Genomic DNA, 19,722 nt, shown 5'->3' on the forward strand with positions numbered 1-19,722 from the left:
CTCCCCCATTGACTCTGAGCCCTCACTAAGGCCCTGGCGCTGTCCCTAAATAAAGTGTTGATGCTCAGGTTCTTAAGTAAGACAGAGTCAGGCTTTTAGTTAGGGACAGCGTCACGGCCTTAGTTAGGGACAGATTCAGGGTCTTAGTTAGGGACAGATTCAGGGCCTTGGTTGGGAAAAGCATCAGGCCCTTAGTTAGGGACAGCGTCAGGGCATTAGTGACAGGGTCAAGCTTTAGTTAGGGACAGCTCAGGCCGTTAGTTAGAAAGAGCTCAGGCCCTTAGTTAGGGACGGCGTCAGGGCCTTAGTTGGAAAGAGCATCAGGGCTTTTCTTACCGACAGCGGCAGAGTTTTAGTTAGGGACAGCTCAGGCTGTTAGGGACAGTGTCAGGGCCTTAGCTAGGGACATCGACATGGCCTTAGTTAGGGACAGTGACAGGGCCCCCATTTCACAGATGAGGAAACTGAGGCCCAGAGAGGTTCAGTGATTTGCCCAAGGCCACACAGCCAAGACAAGGCGGTGTGGGGTGGCGCTCAAACCCCAGTGGGCTGACTCTGGAGCCCACGCTCTCATCTACCATGAACACGTTTGTTTCTTTAAATCAACTCATTTAATTTTCCTTAATTTGTCCAAGGCAATATCTGTAAAATCAGGGGACGGGTTGATAACACTTTTCCTAATATCCATTTAAAATAAAACACTTTCCTCCCCACACCACCCAAATCACCTCAAGCACCCCATTTTGGGAAATGCTGCTTCACACTAAAGCCTGGTTGCCTAGGAGAAAACTTCAGGAAGCAGCTTTAATGAGTAGATAAGAATGATTTGCAATTAGCATCAATTGTCTGTATGCAAATTAAAGCTCCCAACCGCAGGGCCCTCTTTTGTAGCAGGTTCCTCTCCCATTTTATTCCCTTCATTTCTGGGTTCAGCAAATCCTTCTCTCAGACACAGAGTAATTTTATACCCACCCCCCTGCCTCAGACACAGTCTACTCCCCAGCACCGCTGCCTTTATATCACAGACTCCAAAACCCTATAGCTACTGAGCTTTACTAACACGGGCCTGTGCCCAACACGGGGGCTACCACAGCCGGGACCTGGGACCCCCATGGCACCGAGGCCCTCTCGGTGGGCGCACTTTGACATCTGTCTCAGTGATGACCTGATTCTAGTCTGTCTCCCTCAATAGACGGTGGGTGAGGTGAGGGCTGGGGGCCTCGTCTGAATTTGCTTGTTACTTCTCCTTAGCTCTCAGCATAGTCCCTGGGACACAACAAATCCCTGAGAAATATTTGTGAATGAAATGAATGGATAAATAAATGAATGAAGGAGCCGTTCAAAAGAGTCCGTGAGTTCAAATGATTAACATCTATCTGTCTAGGGAGGCTGGCTCAGACAGAGACTTAACTCCCTGGGGCACCCTTTCTCTCTACCCTCACCCTTCTCCTGGCTCCTGACTCCAGGGGGACCAGGGCCACAGTGAGGGAAAGCACTGACAGACGGACACTCTCAAATACCGTGGTTTCCAAGTCTGTCAGAGTGTAAGCAGCCCCTTGGTCTTAGAATCTAGTTATACTTTAACTTCTACAACAACTAAACTCCCTTACGCTTCTGCATATTTTCCTTTCCAATCAACACCTGTCTGTCCAACATTGGCTTTCGAGTGTCAAGCAGCAGAACCTGAGTTTGGTAACAACAGAACCGCTGCTAGGTCATGAGATCCTTTAAGGAGGTAGTGAGCAGCGTTCAAACATTCTGAACAGAGTAGACTGGATTAAAGGGCTTCGCACGGTCAGGCTAAGAACTGCTAGGGAGATTTTTGCTTCACCTTTTAAAAAAATATAGATATTTCTGTATAGTCAAAGACCCAGGTCCACTGTGGGTTGTGGTCAAGGAGGTCTGAGGCCACTGCCTGGGTGCACGTGTCCTGTGTGGAGAGAGGCTCAGGTCTGGGGACGGGCCAAGGTGTCAGGAAGCCAAGGGAGATGAAGACCCCTAATAGGGGTCCTGGACACGGGCTGGCCCCTGCTCAGGTGTGGTCAGGGAAGAGAAAGGAGGTGGTGGCCTCAGGGGTGCACACTGGGGACTGCAGCACAGTAATCCCTGCCTGGGGCCGCAGACCTCTGAGGGGGCCCCTGGACCGGGCTGAGTGCTGTGACGGCAGAACGACTTTTCCAGGAGGCAGTTCGTGGCTTTCATCACATTCGCAAAGTGTGTGTGGTCCAGACTCCAGGTTGTTGGTTAGTCAATGCCTGTTCGTTCTCACTTATTACCCTGTCTGCCTCTCTACCAGTGGTTCTCAAAGCGTGGTCCCGGGACCAGCAACATTGGCATCTACACGGAACTTTGTAAAAATGCATAGTCTCAGGCCCCACCCCGTAGGGCAGGGGAATCTGTGTTGAACAGCCCTCCAGTGGACTGTCTAGAGACCACACTGCCCTTCACTATGAAGGCTGGAAGGCTAACCCGTGATCTCCCAGACTTCCTTGTAGCTGAGATGGCCATGCGACACTGCCTGCTGAAGGGGGTTCTGGGAAAGCTTTTGCTTTCTCCACAGACAGGGAGCTACACAGACGCTGCTGTCTTTCCTCTGTTCTCTGTCCCCATGTCCCCCAGGGGCACCACAGCCATCTGGAGACCAGGAAGTCACAGCCAGCATGAGGAGGGTGCTGGAGCAGGAAGACACAGGGTGCTAGGCCTTGAGGCCCTCCCTGAGCCGCTGCTGCACCAGCCCAGCTCTGCCCTCTCTGGACTTCCCAAAAGGGGACTATTAAACCTCTACTTGTTTAAGCCACCGTGGGTCAGGTTTCCTATTACCTCCAGACAAATGCACTCCTAACAGAAACAGTCTGTGGTTCCCAGAAAATGTAAAAACTACTAGTCTCAGGAGAGAGAAAAGGAAAGAAACTGAGGGACAGAGTGAACCAGAGACAGATGAGACAGACAGCCAGGGATTTACCTCCCTCTACTGGGATTCTTAAAGGCCAATGGATGGCAGCAGGGGGAGATCCACGAGTCTCCCAACTGTGTAAGCAAACTAAGGTGCGAGCATTCCCACCTGTGAGCATGTTTCTGGGGAGGGGAACACCAGTGTCAGGACTGTGGGGGATGCAGAAGGTGGTCAGGGCCCCTGAAGGACTTGGACTAGATTCAGTGTCTTACCTGGACTGCCTCGGTGGGTCGCGGCTGCCCCCAGCCAGGCCTGTAGGGGTGCTGGAGCCTGAGGAGTACAGCTTCGGTCGGTAGCCCTTGTTCTGGCCAGTGACCCCAGGGGCGGGCGAGACCTCCCGACGCCGGTCTGTATGGTGGGACCGCCCGGCAGCCTCGCGCCCGCCCCCACAGAGGCCCACACTTCCCGGGGGCTTGTGTGGCTTGGCCGGCCGAGATGTCTTGGCCAGGGACAAGCAGCTGGGGCTAGAGGTGTAGAGGGTGGTGTCAATGCCACTGTCACTGGAGCCTCCCTTGGAGAGAGGGTCTTGCTCTGGCTCCAGTGGGTCCAGGGGGTCAAACCAGCGATCGTCGCTGTGGCTGCTGGACGCGTTGCTGGAGAGGGTATTGCTGCTGGAATGGCTGGAGTACTGAGGCTCTCCCTGGAAGGCAGGAGAAGTGTGTCATTCCTAGACTCTGGGTGGGGGGGCGGGGGGCAAACTTCCTTCTCTGGGTCCTCCCCACACCTAAGTGTGAACCCTGGAGCCAGACAGCTTCGAACTCTGGCTCCCCCACTTACTGGCCTTGTTATCTTGGGCAATTGATTGAACTTCCCCGTGCCTCAGTTTCCACATCTGTAAAATGGGTTGATAATAACCCTGCCCCATGAGGTTGATCAGAGGAACAAATGACAGCACATATGTAACATGCTGCCCACAGCTTAAGCTGAACACATCTGAAACTGAGCTTCTGGCCTTCCCTCCTGAATTCGCCTCTTCCCTGTCTCATAATGGCACCTCCGTCCTTTCAGCTGCTCCACCCAAGAGCCGTGGAGCCACTCGACGCTGCTTTTGCTCTCACACCCCTATCTAGTCCAACGGCAAATCCTGTTGCCTGAATCTTCAAAACAGATCCAAACCTGCCACTTCTCCTCCCTCTGTGGCTCCACCCTGGTCCTGTCCACCACTGCCTCCTGCTGGACCATGGCAGGAGCCTCCTCCCTGGTCTCCCAACTCCCTGTCCCTGTCTCCCCTCACCCCGGCCCCCAATTTGTTCCCTACACGCAGCCAGAGACAGGCTGTGAACACTTGCGTCAGTTCATGTCCTTTCCCTGCTCACTCAGGGGAAAAGCAAGAGTCCTCACCATGGCCTCTGTGATCTGGTTCCAGGTTCTGATCTCTAACTTTATCTCCCGCCTCCCTCTTGATCACCCTCCTCCAGCCACACTGGCTTTCTCGCTGTTCTCTGAGTATGCCAGGCACACTGCCCCCTCAGGGCCTTTGTACTTGCTGTTCCCTCTGCCTACAATGCTCTTCCCTCAGATATTTTCATGGGTTGCTCCTTATTTCATTCAAGATTTTGCTTAAAGGTTACCTCCTCAAAGGCCTTCTCTGACCACCTCATCCTAAAGTAGCTGTGCTTGACGCTCTTTTCCCTTAACTGTACTTTGTTTTTCTTTCACAGCAAGAATTGGTTCTTACCATTATATAATGAAATCTGTTTCTTTGCTTACTGCTTGTTGCCCCCACTGGGACGCCAGCTTTGTGAGCACAGGGGTGCATCTGCCCTCTTCATCACTGTGGTCCCAAGGCCTGGCATGTTGTACGTGCTCATCAAACACCCACTGAGTGAATAGATGTGAAGAGACTCCCAAGTGCTCACCAAAACTATCTCCTTCTCCTGGGCACACAGGACATTTCCGAGTTCCTCCTGCAGTGACCTGTGGCCACGTGATAAGAGTCCTGGACGATGCAATATAGGTAAAAGTGATTTTTGCCGGGGCTTCCCTGAGGGCGCAGTGGTTAAGAATCTGCCTGCCAATGCAGGGGACACAGGTTCGAGCCCTGGTCCGGGAAGATCCCACATGCCGCGGAGCAACTAAGCCCAGGCACCACAACTACTGAACCCGTGTGCCTAGAGCCTGAGCTCTGCAACAAGAGAATCCACCTCAATGAATGAGAAGCCTGCGCGCAGCAACGAAGACCCAACACAGCCAAAAAAAAAAGTGATTTACGCCATTTCCAGGTCTGAGCCACAAAAACCTTCCCTCTCCCTCCTACTCTCATCTGCTGCAAAGAGGCAGGGACCCAGGGGAGGGCTCTGAGGCCCTGAGGGACAGCTACAAGAGGGAGGGAGCCTGGGTTCCTGAACCACCATGTGGAAAGCTGCTCACCGAGTACCCACACTGAATTGTTACATGAAAGGGGAATAAACTTCTATTGTGTGAGGTCACTGAGATTTGGGGGCTGTCTGTTACAGCAGTTAACCTATTGCTATAGATTGAATAGTCTGTGTTCCCCCAACATTCATACGCTGAATCCTAATCTCCAATGGGAAGGTATTAGGAGGGAGGACCTTTGGGAAGTGATTAGGTTATGAGGGTAGAGCCCTCATGAATGGGATTATAAAACCGCTATATATTTTCACATATTTATCCTATACATGTTTATATATTCCTCATGAATGGGGTTATAAAATCCGTATGTGTATTTATATCCTTATAAAAGAGACCACAGAGAGCACCCTTCACACATGAGGTGGAGGGAAGGCTGTCTGTGAACCAGGAGGCAGGTTCTCACCAGACACTGAATCTCCCTGCACCTTGATCTTGGACTTCCAAGCCTCCAGAACTGTAAGAAATAAATTTCTGTTGTTTATCAGCCACCCAGTGTGTGGTACTTTTCTTACAGCAGCCCGAGCTGGTGAAGACACCTACCACAGCTGAGGTAATGAGGAAACTGTGGCTTCAGGGGGGGTGAAGGTATCTGCTCAAGATGACGTGGATGGCGGGGGCTGGAGCCAGGACGTGCACCTGGCTGGGCCTAACTCCAGACCAGGCATCTTGCCCCTCTGCTGGAGCGGAAGGGGGCAGAGGCGGAGCATGTGCTCACGTGTGGTGCTCAGAGGCCCACACGCAGGTGAAGCCGCCCAGCCCTCGGCAGTCAGGGCGGGTAAGGCGGCCAGCTCCCACAGCCCTGGCTCCCCGGGGTTGGCAGGCGGGGCCCAGACTCACCTTGGAATGCCTGTTGGGGGAATCTTTGCCTGCTGTGTCCTGCCTGGAGGCGTGCTTGCTCCCGCTGCTTCCAGCCATGGCCGAGAGCCGGGCCTGGGCGGGCACATGCCACAAAGGCTCTGCATTAAGATGGGAGACACACCAGTGGTCAGAGGTGACTCAGGCTCTGGCCCAAGTTCACCCAAAGAATCTGGTCCTAAATGTGGTTGGATGGTCCCACCCCTCTGCCAGCTTGTCTGCTCAGCTCACACACGGCCGTGACCCCCATCAACTCATGTCTTGGGGTCTAACAACACTCAGTAACAGAATATTTACTGAGCACTTACTGTGTGCCAGGCACCACTCTAGTGCTTAACATGCGTTAACTTCGCGAAGCCTTCCAACAGTCCTCCATCCACAAAGGAGCTTGAGCACATTTTCATTCTTACTGGCCATTTGGATTTTCTATTTTGTAAATTACTTGTTCATATCCTTTACCCATTTTTCTACGGGATTGACTGTCTTTTGGTGAATAAGATTCTTTATATAATCAAGGTCGCATTCCTTTGTTGCTTAAACGTGTGTAGCTTTTTTTGGTTAAATGAAAGTGGAATCATAATAAGCACTGTCTCACAACTTGATTTCTTACTTTACAAATAAATAATACTTACACTTGCTTTTTGCTCTGTATCTTCATAATACATCTTCACATAAGTTAACTGAACATGAAGTTATCTTATTTTTAATAGCTGTACAGTATTCCATCACGTGAATGGACATCAATTATTTAACCAGTTTCCTGCTGATGGACATTCAGGGTATTTTCGATTTTTCTTAACATTCTGGTGGCCTTCCCTCTACACCCAACTTTGAGCAAGTGTGCAATTATGTTTGGGACAGAATTCTACTAGTGGAATGGCTGGTTCAAAGGTGAAATAGGTTTAAAATCATGACGGCTGGTGTGGGTGTAAATTAGTGTAAATTCCCAAGGCTAGCCAATGTGCCTGAATGGAGCATCGGATCTTAAAAAAACACACAACGCCAGTGGAGGGCTAGTTAATATCTATCAAACTTGCAAACGCACTAACAGAGGGCCCAAACCCAGGCGGTCTAACACCAGAGCCCACAATTTTGATCAGTGCTGTATATAAAATAATAACGATAATTATCATTAAGCACACGTCTGTATCAGGTACTACTATAAGTGCTTTGCACGCATTACCTTGCTACATCCTCCCAGTGATACTGTGAGGTGGATATTAGTACCAGTTTAATAGATGAAGGAGAACATCAAGACTCAGAGAGGTTAAGTAACTGGTCCAAGGTCACAAAGTCAGAAAGAGCTTCAGACCTGTGCTCTCAACCCCCGTACCCTCTCTGTGCTTCCCCAACAGTGACAACTCCAGCGACAGTGCAGAGTGAGTGCTCGAGAAGCAGAAATCGTCATTCCCTTCATGATGGGCTGGGTCCTGTGCCGAGGGCTGGGCAGGTGTGATCTCACTGGACCCCGAAACCACCCTGCAAGGAAAGACACTTAGGGTGTCTGCCGCAGCAGAGGGACCTGAGGCTGGGAGAGGTGAGGTCACTGCCAAGGTCACACAGCTGACTCAGAACTTCTCACCAGGCCTGTCGGAGGCTGAGCTCACAACCATACACGCTGCTGCCCCCAGTGCAGCCCCAGAGGGCTCTGGGCCCATGTTCCTGCTGGGGAAGGTGGGCCTGGAGGGCCAGGCACGGCACTCAGGGACATGGCAGACAGCAGCCTGGCTGGACATTGCCGAGGGTGTCACTGCCCACGTGGCTTTCATTTGGGAATCATGGTCATCAGAGCGGGCAGGCTGGCCACTTTGTCCACCTACTTTACCTCCACAGATGCCTTTTCCTCCTTGGAAGCATCTGACACGCCCAGGAGGCTCTGGTCCCCTGGGAAGTGGGCAGACCATGCCAGGAGACCACATTTCTGCAGAGAACCAAGCCCGTGGCAGTCACACCCAGCCTTCTCTACCACCTACGACACCAGTGGCTCCCACACTTCTGTCTCTGGCTGGACCTCTCCCCATGACTTCAGACTTGTATATATGGCTCCCTCACACGCCTCCACTGGGTGTCTACTGGGCACCTCCCACTGGACACGGCCAAAGCCAACTCCTTATCTTCCCCCAAACCTGCATCTCTCATCATCTCCGTCCTTTTAGCTGCTCGGGTCAGAAACTGGGTATCATCCTTGAGCATCAGGAAATTCTAACTTTACCTCCAAAGGACCGTATCCAGAACCTGCCCATCTCTCTCCCTCCACTGGCCCCACCCTGCAAGAATCTGTAGCTAGAGGGACCCTGTGAACACCCGAGTCAGATCCCATCCCTCCTGTGCTCAGAATTGAGCCCCGTGGTTCTGACTGAAGGACAGAGTCCCCACCATGCTGTCCCCGTCACCTCCCTGGCCTCATCTCCCACTTCTCCAGCCACTCGGCATCTTTCCTGTTCAACCAACACCATACCCCCTGCTACCTCAGGGTCTTCAACCAGCTCCCTTTCTCTGGAATGTTCTCCTCCCAGTTGGCTCCTCTGCATTCTTCTAGCCTCGCCTGAAATGTGATTTGCTCAGAGACACCCTCACCCCCAGACCCCACCAAGCTCTCTCTAGGCACTGTGTTTGTTTCCACTTAATACTCAGTATTATTCGTGAGTATTTATTACTCGGTGCTCCTGCTATTGTCCGTCTCTCCCACAAACTGTCAGCTCCAAGAAGGCAGGGGACACGCCTGTCTGGCTCACACTGTATCCCTGGTGCCCAGCCTGGCACGTATCATTGGTGATGTGTCGAATGAATGGAGGGATGAAGTGCTAGGTTCCTGCCCCTCCTTGGCTGCCCCAGTGTCCCCTTTGCCCCTAGCCCTGCCCTTAGCAGGCCCTCATCCTGGGCCCTTCACTGGCCCTCTGAACTGGGCCCCAGTGACCTTCTGGCGCTCCTGCTTCACCCTTGACACACTGTGTGGGTGACAGACATGGACGTGGCTGTGAGAGATGTGTTGAAAACACGGCCAGGCACAGGCCGGGGGCAGCTGGTGGCTCTGGGGCCACCTTCCTAACCTGGGTGCTCTGAGGCTTGAGAAACGCTCACTCTGTGGGTGAGGGACTGTGGTGGTGTCTGTGGGTGATGAGGGTTAAGGAGGGTTCTAGAACCAACAGGCCTTGGTCCAAATCTCAATGATGCTACTCACCAGCAGGGACCTCTGACAAGGGACAACCTTTCTGTGCCTCATCTTCCTCGTTTCTAAAACAGGGCAGTCACGGCACCCAATCTGTCGTGTTCCTGAGATGATTAAACAGGAGGGAGTATACAGCACCGGAAACCGTACTGCTGACACTGCAATCACGGTCACCTGACCAGGGCTGGGCACATCCCCACATCCATCGTGGCACCTGATTCCCCCACCCTGGTCTTGAATACATTCTAAACTTTATGACGACTCCTAGACACAGACTGCCCTGATCTGTGTGTGTGCCGGGAGGGGTTAGTCAACTTATAACAAGGTCTCAAGGAAGTGAGAGGGGAGACGAGCTCTAGGGGACAGAAGAGGAAAGAAAGGAGGGACCACGGTGAGCTTCTGTGACTCCTTATTTGGGGTCCACGGTGAATGCTGGAAAAATTTCCTTCTTATTTTACACTTTGGTGTAATGACATCGCCAAGCAACGCGTTTCTCTCCTCAACCAGGTGGGCGGGGGGGAAAAGGATGCGAATCTGCCTGTGCTGGAGCAAAGATCACAGACCGCGGGCACGATCAAGCGTGCTGAGGAGAGGAGCGAACCCGTGTCTACAGGCCCCGGAGGCAGCAGCAGTGGGGGACAGTTGGGGGTCGGGGCGACGCGATCTGCTTGCCTGCAGTCCAACCGTTGTCCCTGGTTTAAGAGAACCATGGGGCGGGGGTGCTGAGGAATTCTCCAGGCCGCTAATCCTGGGGCAGGCAACCTCTCCCCTGCCCCACAGTGCCCGGGGGAGCCGGTGATGTGCTGCCAGGGTCCTCCCCGCCGAGAGCTGCCTGGATACTCTCGAACACCCGCTGCGTGGACATCTCCATCTCCTGCCCCTCTGATGTCAGCGCTCTCTGACACTTGATTGATTTTCGTTCTTTTGAACCCACCCATCATCTGCTGGTTCTCACACTTCAAAGGGGCTACAACTTCGTTATGAGGAATCATGTTTAAGATTTTCATCTAAGTAGTACATGCCCATGATTAATACTTATACACAGAAGAATAAACAGATGAGAAGATGCTCAGTCTCATCAGGCATCAGAAAAATGCAAATTAAAAACACAACAGGATACTACTACGTGCCCACTAGGAAGGCTGAAATGAAAAGGTTGGTGAGGACCGGAGCAAAGAGAACTCTCTCTGTCGTTGGTGGGAGTGGTAAATGGTTTGGCAGTCTCTTATAAAGTTAAACACATGACCCAGCAATCCCACTCCTAGGTATATTCCCTGCAGAAATGTGAGTATGTGTTCATCAAAAGACAGGTATGAGGATATTCCTGGCAGCATTATTCTAAGCAGCCCCAAACTGGAAACAATCCAAATGTCCTTCAACGTGAGACTCGAGTAAGAAATTGTGGGTCATTCAGACAATGGATATGCTACTCAGAAATGGCGTGGCTACACACAGCCACGTGGCCGACCCTTACCAACACAATACTGAGCCACAGAAGCCACACACACACACACATACACACACACACACACACACACACACACACACAGTGCATCCAGTGGGAGTCTACATTCCATATGCGTGAAGTTCAAAACCAGGCAAGATTAAGTCTGGTCGTGGGAAGCAAGACAGGGGTGGCTTTTGGGGATACTGATTGGGAGGCGCTGGGGCCTTCCAGGAGGCTGGCCACGTCTGTCTCTTGCCCTGGGTGTGGAACACGGGCGTGCTCACTTTGTGACATGTTATCACACTAGATGCTCCAGATTTGGAGCGTCGCTTCTCAGCACAGCAGTCGAGAAGCAACACGGGAAGCGTTACGTAATGAGCAGCCTCAGAACACTGCCGGCCCCGCTCCCCTGAGAGCACCACTTTCAGTCCTTTTCAACGACTTCCGCTGGTGGTCCCCACCTCCAAGTCGCACGCACATCTGTGCCCTGGCTCCTGACCGACAGTGTCGGCAGACCCCGCCTGCTGATGCCCTGCCTGGGTGGAGATGGATCTGGCTCACTGGTCCCCGCCGCTCTCCCGGGTGACCTCTCTAATCTTACGTGTGGCACTTACAGCTTTCTTTTGTGTTTTATCCATCACTGACAGGAGGAGGGGTGTCACCTGTCACGCTGTAACTAAGAGGTCGTGCAGGGTGAGGCCAGGGGCACAGCTGGCCTGGGGAGACCACCTTACCTGGCTTCTGCCGCTCCATGGTGCTCTCCTGGCTGGTCAGGCCGCCTGAGGAGGACTCGCCGCTGGACGTCCCATCGTGGCTGAAGTGGGGATCAAAAGACAGCAGTGGGTGTGGGGCGGCTGTGTACCTGCAGCGGGGCGAGAGGAGCAAACACAGGGTGAAGGGCTGGTGTGCCAAAAACCACCTGAGACTTCCTCGATGTGGGGTTTTAAATACACGGGAGGCTCCGCGCGGAGGGGAGGCTAGGTGAGGAAGCCTGGAAACGTGCTATTAACTGAGGGTCAGGAGTGAGTTCTGCGTGGGAAGCATGCCAGGGAGCTGGTGGTGGCAGGGCGTGTGGGGCCAGGTGGGGTCCTCAAGGAAGGAGGGGGCAGAAGCCACGTGGGCAACAGCCCTACCCAGAGGCTCCTCCGGGGTCCCGTTTCTTGGCTGCGGAACGGGGTGAGCTGTCATCAGCAGCCCCCGCCCCCAGGCCTGTCTTGGGCTCCCTTTCTCTCTGGTGGAGGAGAGCAGGATAAGGCAGCGTTTGTAGGTACAGGAGGCCTGGAACCCAGCGGCCTGGGGATCAAACCTCCCCTCGGCCTCTCGCCCAGCCAGGTACAGTCACTTCCTTGCCCTGAGTCTCAGTTTCCCTAGTTGTCAAGAGGCAACTGCAGTAGGTCCTTCCTTGCAGGACTGAATGTCGTCCTGTGTGTCCAGAGCTTAGCCTGAGGCTGACAGGCTGGAAGTGTGTATGTCTCTCTGGTGGAGGAAAGAGCTGCAGAGGAGAAGCTGGGGCTCAGGCTCCAGAACAAGGCAGGTCTGGTCTCAACCCCAGCTCCATCCCTTACTAGCTGCGTGACCTTGGTCGGGCAAGTGCTCATCAGTTTGAGCTGCAGTTTTCCTGTCTGGAAAATGACATTTTCTGCTTCACAGGGTTGTTAAGGAATGAAATAACAAAGTTGTCTCCTAGACAGAGAGTCTCCTGGAGGCTGGCCCTGCACACCCGCAGGCAAGGGCTGAGATTTAACAGAGGGATCGGCAAAAGGTTCTCTGTGGCCTCAGGTCCCACAGACATTCTCTATGAACCCGGAGTGAATCCTGTGGGCGCCTCCCAACGTCCATTCCACCTCAGATCAGAGCCAGTCATGGCGGAAACCTTCTCCTTGCCTGGGGTTGGTTAGGGACAGGCACATGAGATGTGAGAGGATGTGAGTCATTAAGGCTCCCATGAAATACTTCTGGCTCTTCACCTGGCAAGCACACGGCAGGACCACACTTCCGAGCCCCTTGAGACAGGCTGGCTGGGACTGTGTGACTAGTTCTCGCCAGTGAGCTGTGAGGCAGCCTGCATCCTGAGAGGTCCAACCAGTGGTGGACCTGCAGTGTGGGTGCAAAATAAACCTTCGCTGACTTTGGTCACTGCAATTTTCAGGCATCTGTTACCCAGAATAACCTGCCTGAAATGGGGGAAGTCTGCTGAGGAGCTTTGGGGGAAAACCTCCTTGCTCCGAAGGGAGCTGACAAGGAAAGATGGCCTCTCTTCTTCACCAGGTGTTGCTGGGTTCAGATATAACACCATGAGCCGCTGTCACCCTCTTCCAACCAGCCTGAGAACAAGGCCAATGCTGAGCGTGGAAGAGAGTAGGCACCGGGCCCTTGATGATGTTGTCGAGATGCTGGATTAACCCTCCCTGGAGGCTACTCTGCCTCTGAACCTTCTTTGCTGTGAGATAACACATTCCTACAGCATTTGAGTCAGCCAAGTTTTGGCTACTTGCCACCAGAAACATTCCATTGACATAAGCCCTGGACTTTGCAGGAGTCAATGAGCCTCCATTAATCAAGCTGATATTGTGATTCCCCATTTGGCTCCTGTGCCTATACTTGCAACTTGAGAGGATGACAAACCAGGACCCCCCAAAATCCAAAAGAGGAGTTAACTGACTTCTCCAGGGTCACCCTGCCAGCCCCAAGCCACGGCTGTCTCTGTAGAGACCAACTCTAAACCCCTGGCTTCAACGCCTCCAGGGCAGCAGAGGGGTGCTGCAGAGGTGCGCTGGACTTCCTGATAACTCATCTTTACTCACCCGCCAAGAAAATACATATTATCCCCGCCTCTCCAGACCTCGAACTCTAATGCCTCCAGGAAAAAAAGAGTCAAAACAATAAAAAAGCATAGGCAGTCTTCATCTTATTGGCTGACTTAGCAGCCAGCCAACTTCCTGGTAAAATGTGGCTCCAGCACAGCTGGAAACTGAAGTGTTGATGTGTTTATTCCATTTTCTCAAAATGTCCGTATTGAATCCTGAGTACTAAAGGAAGACGGCAGTAGCTGGGATCAGCCAAAGGAAAGCGGAAGGTGCAAGTGGCAGATGCTGCAGGCTGCTCCCTCAATGTCTACTCTCTGCTTCCACCTTGGTAACGGAATCCCAACTGTACTGGGGGCAGCAATGTGATCGGTTAACAAACTACATTTCCCAGGCTCCCTTGCAGTCCTGGCCAATGAGATAAGAGTACTGCACGTGACTCCCAGGCACTCTCTGGAAATGTGCGGTGGGTGCCTTTACCTCATTATCTCCTTAAGGCTGAGCAGCCACCTTAAGACCAGTAGGCCACAGGCCAAGGGTGGCAGAACATCGGCGAGGAGGAGCAGACAAACCTAATCCCAACTTTTTTTTTTTTTTTTGGCTGCACTGCGTGGCTTACGGGATCTTAGTTCCCCGACCAGGGATTGAACCTGGGCCCTGGCAGTGAAAGCACCACATCCTAACCACTGGACCGCCGGAGAATTCCCCTGATGGACTGCCTTAGGCTGGATATATGTTACCAGCTTAATCTCTCAGCTAACTGTCCTCAATCAAGACAACCTGTACTTTGTCCATTTATGTAATTCTCTCACTAAAAAGCCTTCTTATTATCCCAATGCAAACTGACTGACCTATGTTGACCATTCTTTCGGTGTTGAATATGTCCTATTTGGGGCCATTTCTATCATTACCACATCCTGGTCAAGCTGATTGGAAACTGGAACATTCCAGAATCTCACCATGCATAGCTCTGGGCAAAACTCCCCAGAAGCAGGTTTGGGCTGCCAGGATCTTGGCTTTGAACTTCCCATTCTGCCATATAGGAAAGTACCAAGACAGAATTGAACTCCTGAGGGCAGGGCTCCAGGCCTGGATGGAACAGTGGATGATGGGTGCATTACAGGAGGACTGGGTAAAGGGTGGGCGGACGATGCAGCCATTGTTGGCTGCCACCCCACTTGGCATCATCTTCTTTGCCTCTGCTGGTGGAGTCCAGATTCTGCCCTGGCGGCCATCCCTCTGCCACACGACTTGTGTAAGTCCTGATGGTGTAAGACAGTCATGGGGGTCCAATGTGACCTTGCCAGGGGTTAGTTCAGGGGTGGGCAAGTGACCGAGTTCCTTTACTGTAGGAAACACAGAGAAGCTCTTCCTTCTTTTTCTGCAGGGCACCGGTTTTGCTTGGGGCCACAGTGGCCCTCGTGGGTCATGAATGGAGCCAGGTCCCTGAGGATGACCCTGTACAATTAACAAGCCCTAGAGCCACCCCACCTCTGGACTTATTACGTGATGATGATAAATCCCCCTGACGCTCATGCCTTCTTGAGTTAGGTTTTCTGTCTGAAGTCAAATGCCTCCTAACTGATGTACCACTCTTCATGGAACTGGCAGAGAAAAGCAAAGGAAAAAAAAAAAAAAGCCAGCCAAGTGGCCTAATGAGCAAATGTCTGGGGTCCACGCCAGCCCTGCAGGGTGCTGGGCTGGGTACACAATTCTGTCCTAGCGCTCTGTACTGAGTTTGGAGGTTTGCTCATGTTGCACACGAGAGTGGCAAACTCCTGAGGACGGGGACCGCATCTGCAGCTGCCGGCACAGCCCTGCAGGCAGCAGTAACAGTCAGAACCCTCATAGAGCACTTACTGTGTGCCGGGCTCAGTCCTAAGTGCTCGAGAGAGATTCCCTCCTAGAATGTTCTCAACACTGCTCAGAGGCAGACTTTTTTTTTTTAACAGCTATTTTTTTTTTTTTTTCTTTTCTTTTTTTTTGGGCCTTGCTGTGTAGCATGAGGGATCCTAGTTCCCTGACCAGGGATGGAACTTGTGCCCCCTGCAGTGGAAGTGCAGAGCCCTAACCATTGGACCGCCAGGGAATTACCAAGGGCAGACGTTTTACATGTGAGCAAACAGGGGCAGAGAGGTGAAGCCCACTCTCACATGGCTGATGAGGTGCAGGCCATCTTGCCCTCCTGTCTCAGTAAATCTAAAATGGGCCATGGGATAGGTTCTGTCTATGAGGGCCTTCGAGCTCCTAAAAGCTTGATGAATTCGGCAAGTTGCAGGCCCGCTGGAGAAGACAGCAGGAGACACAGGAGTCCTGAGGGGGGAATGTCCGTGGCTGGGCTGGAATGTCTCGCTTGGGTCACACAGGCTCCAGGATGTCAACTGCGCGGCAGGAAAAGGGGAAAGGAGCTGATGCCAAAGGCCACTGGGGCAGCCTGACTTGTTCCCGGGCCTCTTATCGCCGGCTGGTGACTGGCCATGAGACACACTCTTGCGGGTTTAGGGGCTGAGGTGTGCTAGGAATGGTTGGCAAAATTTGGAACCTAGCTGTTGACAGAGATAAAAATTGCTGAGACCTAGGCCACAGAGAGCCGAGACAAGCTCCACTGGAGCCCTGGGAAGAGAGGGGTGGGCTGGGAAGAGCTGGAATCCAAGGGAAAAGTGAGAGTTTTTCACTTGCCAATGCCAGAAAGCCTGAAACACAAAATCACAGCCATCAGGTGTCACTGTGGGGTGGGGACTCCAGTAGGGACCACGCATGTCACCCTGATTTGGAGGATGTGCTCAGAGTCTCGTGGGCAGGCAGGACAGCTCTGGGTCAGAGTCGGTCCCTTGGAATCACATAGGCCTGGGTTCCTGGAAAAGTGATCTTGGCCAAGTGGATTCACCTTGTTGAGCCTCAGTTCTCCCTCTCCCTCTGTAAAATGGGACACGCTACTCACTTCATGGAATTGCTGGAAGCACTCATTGAGATCATGCATATAGCTCAATGGAACAGTCTAGAGATTACAGAAATAGACCCACACAAATGTGTCCAATTAATTTCCCCTTCCAATGAATTTTTGCTTTAAGAAGCAAAAGCAATACACTGGAGGAGGGAGAGCCTTTTCCATAAATGGTGCTGGACATCGGCAGGCAAAAAAAAGGAACCTCAACCTAAACCTTTCACCTTGGGCAAAAACTAGCTTTGAAAAACTCAAAGTGGATCATGGACTTAAATGTAAAATAGAAAACAATTAAAACTTCTAGGAAGGGAATTCCCTGGTGGTCTAGTGGTTGGGATTCTGCGCTTCCACTGCAAGGGGCACGGGTTTGATCCCTGGTCAGGGAACTAGGATCCCGCATGCTGCACAGCGTGGCAAAAAAAAAAAAAAAAAAAAAAAAAAAGGAAAAACTTCTGGGAAAAAAAAGGAAAAACTTCTGGGAAAAAAAAATCTTCAGGACTCAGGACTAGGCGGAGCTCTAAGATTTAACACCAGAAGCATGATCCATAAAAGGAAAACAATGATAATTTGGAGCTCATCAAAATTAAAAACTTTTGTGAAAGACCCTGTTATGAAGATGAAAAGACAAACTAATGACTGGGAGAAAATATTTGCAAACCACAAAGCTAACAAAGGACTTGTATCTAGAATATATAAACATTGAAAAACAAAGATGTTCAACATCATTAGCCGTTAGAGAAATGCAAATTAAAACCACAATGAGGGCTTCCCAGGTGGCCCAGTGGTTAAGAATCTGCCTGCCAATGCAGGGGACACGGGTTTGAGCCCCGGTCCGGGAAGATGCCACGTGCTGCGGAGCAACTAAGCCCATGCACCACAACTACTGAGCCTGTGCTCTAGAGCCCGCAAGCCACAACTACTGAGCCCGTGTGCCACAACTACTGAAGCCTGCGCGCCTAGAGCCCGTGCTCCACAACAAGAGAAGTCACTGCAATGAGAAGCCCGCGCACTGCAACGAAGAGTAGCCCCCGCTCACTGCAACTACAGAAAGCCCATGCGCAGCAATGAAGACCCGTCGCAGCCAAAAACAAAACAAACAAACAAACAAACAAAAACCCACAATGAGATGTCCTCACACACCTATGAGAATAGCTGAAACGAAAAACGGTGATGACACCAGAGAGCGACAAGGATGTGGAGAAACGGGATGCCTCATACCTTGCCACGGGGAATGGACAACGGTGCAACCACTCTGGAAAATAGTTTGGCGGCTCTTTTTAAAACTAAAAATGGACTTACCGCAAAGTAAGCAATTGTATTCTCTTTTCTTCCTAAACACTTGTCTACACGTAATACAGAATTGGTCAGCGTACCCCTTCACAGAAATAACAATGTTCTCAACTCCTTGAGTAAATAGCACTCTTAGAAACAACTCTCCCCCACGCCCCGGAGCTTTACTGAGGTGTAACTGACAAATAACACTGTAATATATTTAAAGTGTACAACATAATGATTTATGTATACATTGTGAAATGAGTACCACAATTGAGTTAATTAACACATCTCTCATCTCACATACTTATCTTTTTTTGGGTGAGAATGCTTAAGATCTACTCTCTTAGCAGATTTTAAGTATACAATACAGAATTACTAACTACAGCCACCATGCTACACATTAAATCCTCAGAACTTATTCATCTCATAACCCAAAGTTTGTGCCCTTTGACCAACATCGCTCCATTTCCCCCACCCCCAGGCAACCACCATTCTACTCTGTTTCTTTGAGTTCAACTTTTTTTTTCCTCCTGCATTTCACACCATTCTGCTTACTCACATCTGTAGCCTTTGCTCTGTCTGGAATGACCTTCTCCCTCTTCTCCGCGGCAAACTCCTACTAATCTCTCAAAGCCTTATTCAAATGCCGCTTCCTCCTGGCAGCCAGCCTAGACCTGACGCTGGGCTGAGCTCCCTCCTCTGAGGCCTGAGTCTATTAGAGCTCTCATCAGAGTGCGCATCCTTTCTAAGACTCTCTCTCCACCACAGCAGCACTGACAACAGGAACCCCTGTGAGTGAGTATCTCAAATATTTCTCCTGGCACCTGGCACATGGAAGGCTCTGGGGATCCTTTGCTGATGAAAGCTGAATGGTGGCCACTAGAAGATGAAAGACTGAGTATGTTTCCCCCAGTTTTACAACAGAGGCTTAGAATCAAACAATGTTTAGTGTGGTGGCTCTCGAAGTGTGTTCCCTGGACCAGCAGCCTTGGTATCGCATGCTCTACCCCAGTCCTACCAAGCTGGAAACTCAGGGGTCAGACCAGTAATCTGTACTTTAACAAGCCCTCCCTCTGGGTGATTCTGAAGCTCACTGTTCAAACAAACTCACTCACTCAATCCATCTTTCATCAAATATATACCAAGGATCTACCATGTGCCAGACCCTGTGCTGTGTGACGGTAATAATGTTATACAAAACAGCCTGGAAAGGTATCGTATCTTGGAGAGCAGGCTTGTTCGTGCACACATGTATGAGTATGCATGCACATGTGTGTGTGCACACACGCTTAACTGGGCTAACAGAATGGAGAGTGCTCAAGGCCATGGTCAGGAAATACACATGAAGCGAAGGGCACAGGGGCAGCATGTCACCTAGTGCGGGGGGAGGTACAGGGAAGCCTTCCTGGAGGAGGAGCCTCAGCACTCACATTGGAGGAGTGGTGTCTGTGGAGTGGGTGGGGGTGAAGATCATGAAGAGTTTCGATGGGGAGGATTCTGAAATGCACACAGCCTGCCTAGGAAATCAGAAGTGGCCAGGGCGGCTGACACGCAGGGCACTGCACAAGGCTGGAGAGGCGGGTGCGTCCCGGTGGCCAGAGTGAGGCATGGAGACTGTGTCCTGAGGGCTCTGGGACACAAGGAGGGTTTGGAGCAGGGGACAGACATGGCCAGATATGCAAAGACCCCCCAGTTACTGAGTGGGGGGTGGACCAGAGGAGGTGGCACAGAGGCTGGGGGCTCAGGGAGGTGGCCAGGGTGGGGCGCTGGGGAAAGGAGGAGGGGGCGGAGATGCTCAGGAGGTGGAAGGGATGGACCGCGGTGGGGGGGGGGGAAGGGAGACATCCAGGATGAGGTGCACGGCTCTGGCCTGAAGACAGGGGAGCGGTGGGGCTGCCCCTC

The 19,722-nt window shown here is 51.9% G+C and overlaps 1 protein-coding gene across 4 annotated transcripts in view; it reads right to left on the reverse strand.

Annotated features, from left to right (window-relative positions):
- SIPA1L3 (signal induced proliferation associated 1 like 3) overlaps positions 1-19,722 on the reverse strand; it is a 238,270-nt gene that overhangs the window by 35,112 nt on the left and 183,436 nt on the right. For all 4 annotated transcript variants that reach the window (XM_059905575.1, XM_059905574.1, XM_059905572.1 and 1 more), the window contains 3 exons: positions 11,532-11,659; positions 6,164-6,282; positions 3,166-3,593 (listed from right to left, as the gene is read on the reverse strand). In XM_059905575.1, coding sequence (XP_059761558.1) covers positions 3,166-3,593; positions 6,164-6,282; positions 11,532-11,659 — 675 coding nt within the window. The remainder of the gene's footprint in view (positions 1-3,165; positions 3,594-6,163; positions 6,283-11,531; positions 11,660-19,722) is intronic.

The sequence above is a fragment of the Balaenoptera ricei genome, chromosome 19 (assembly GCF_028023285.1).
Source record: "Balaenoptera ricei isolate mBalRic1 chromosome 19, mBalRic1.hap2, whole genome shotgun sequence".
Lineage (NCBI taxonomy): Eukaryota > Metazoa > Chordata > Mammalia > Artiodactyla > Balaenopteridae > Balaenoptera > Balaenoptera ricei.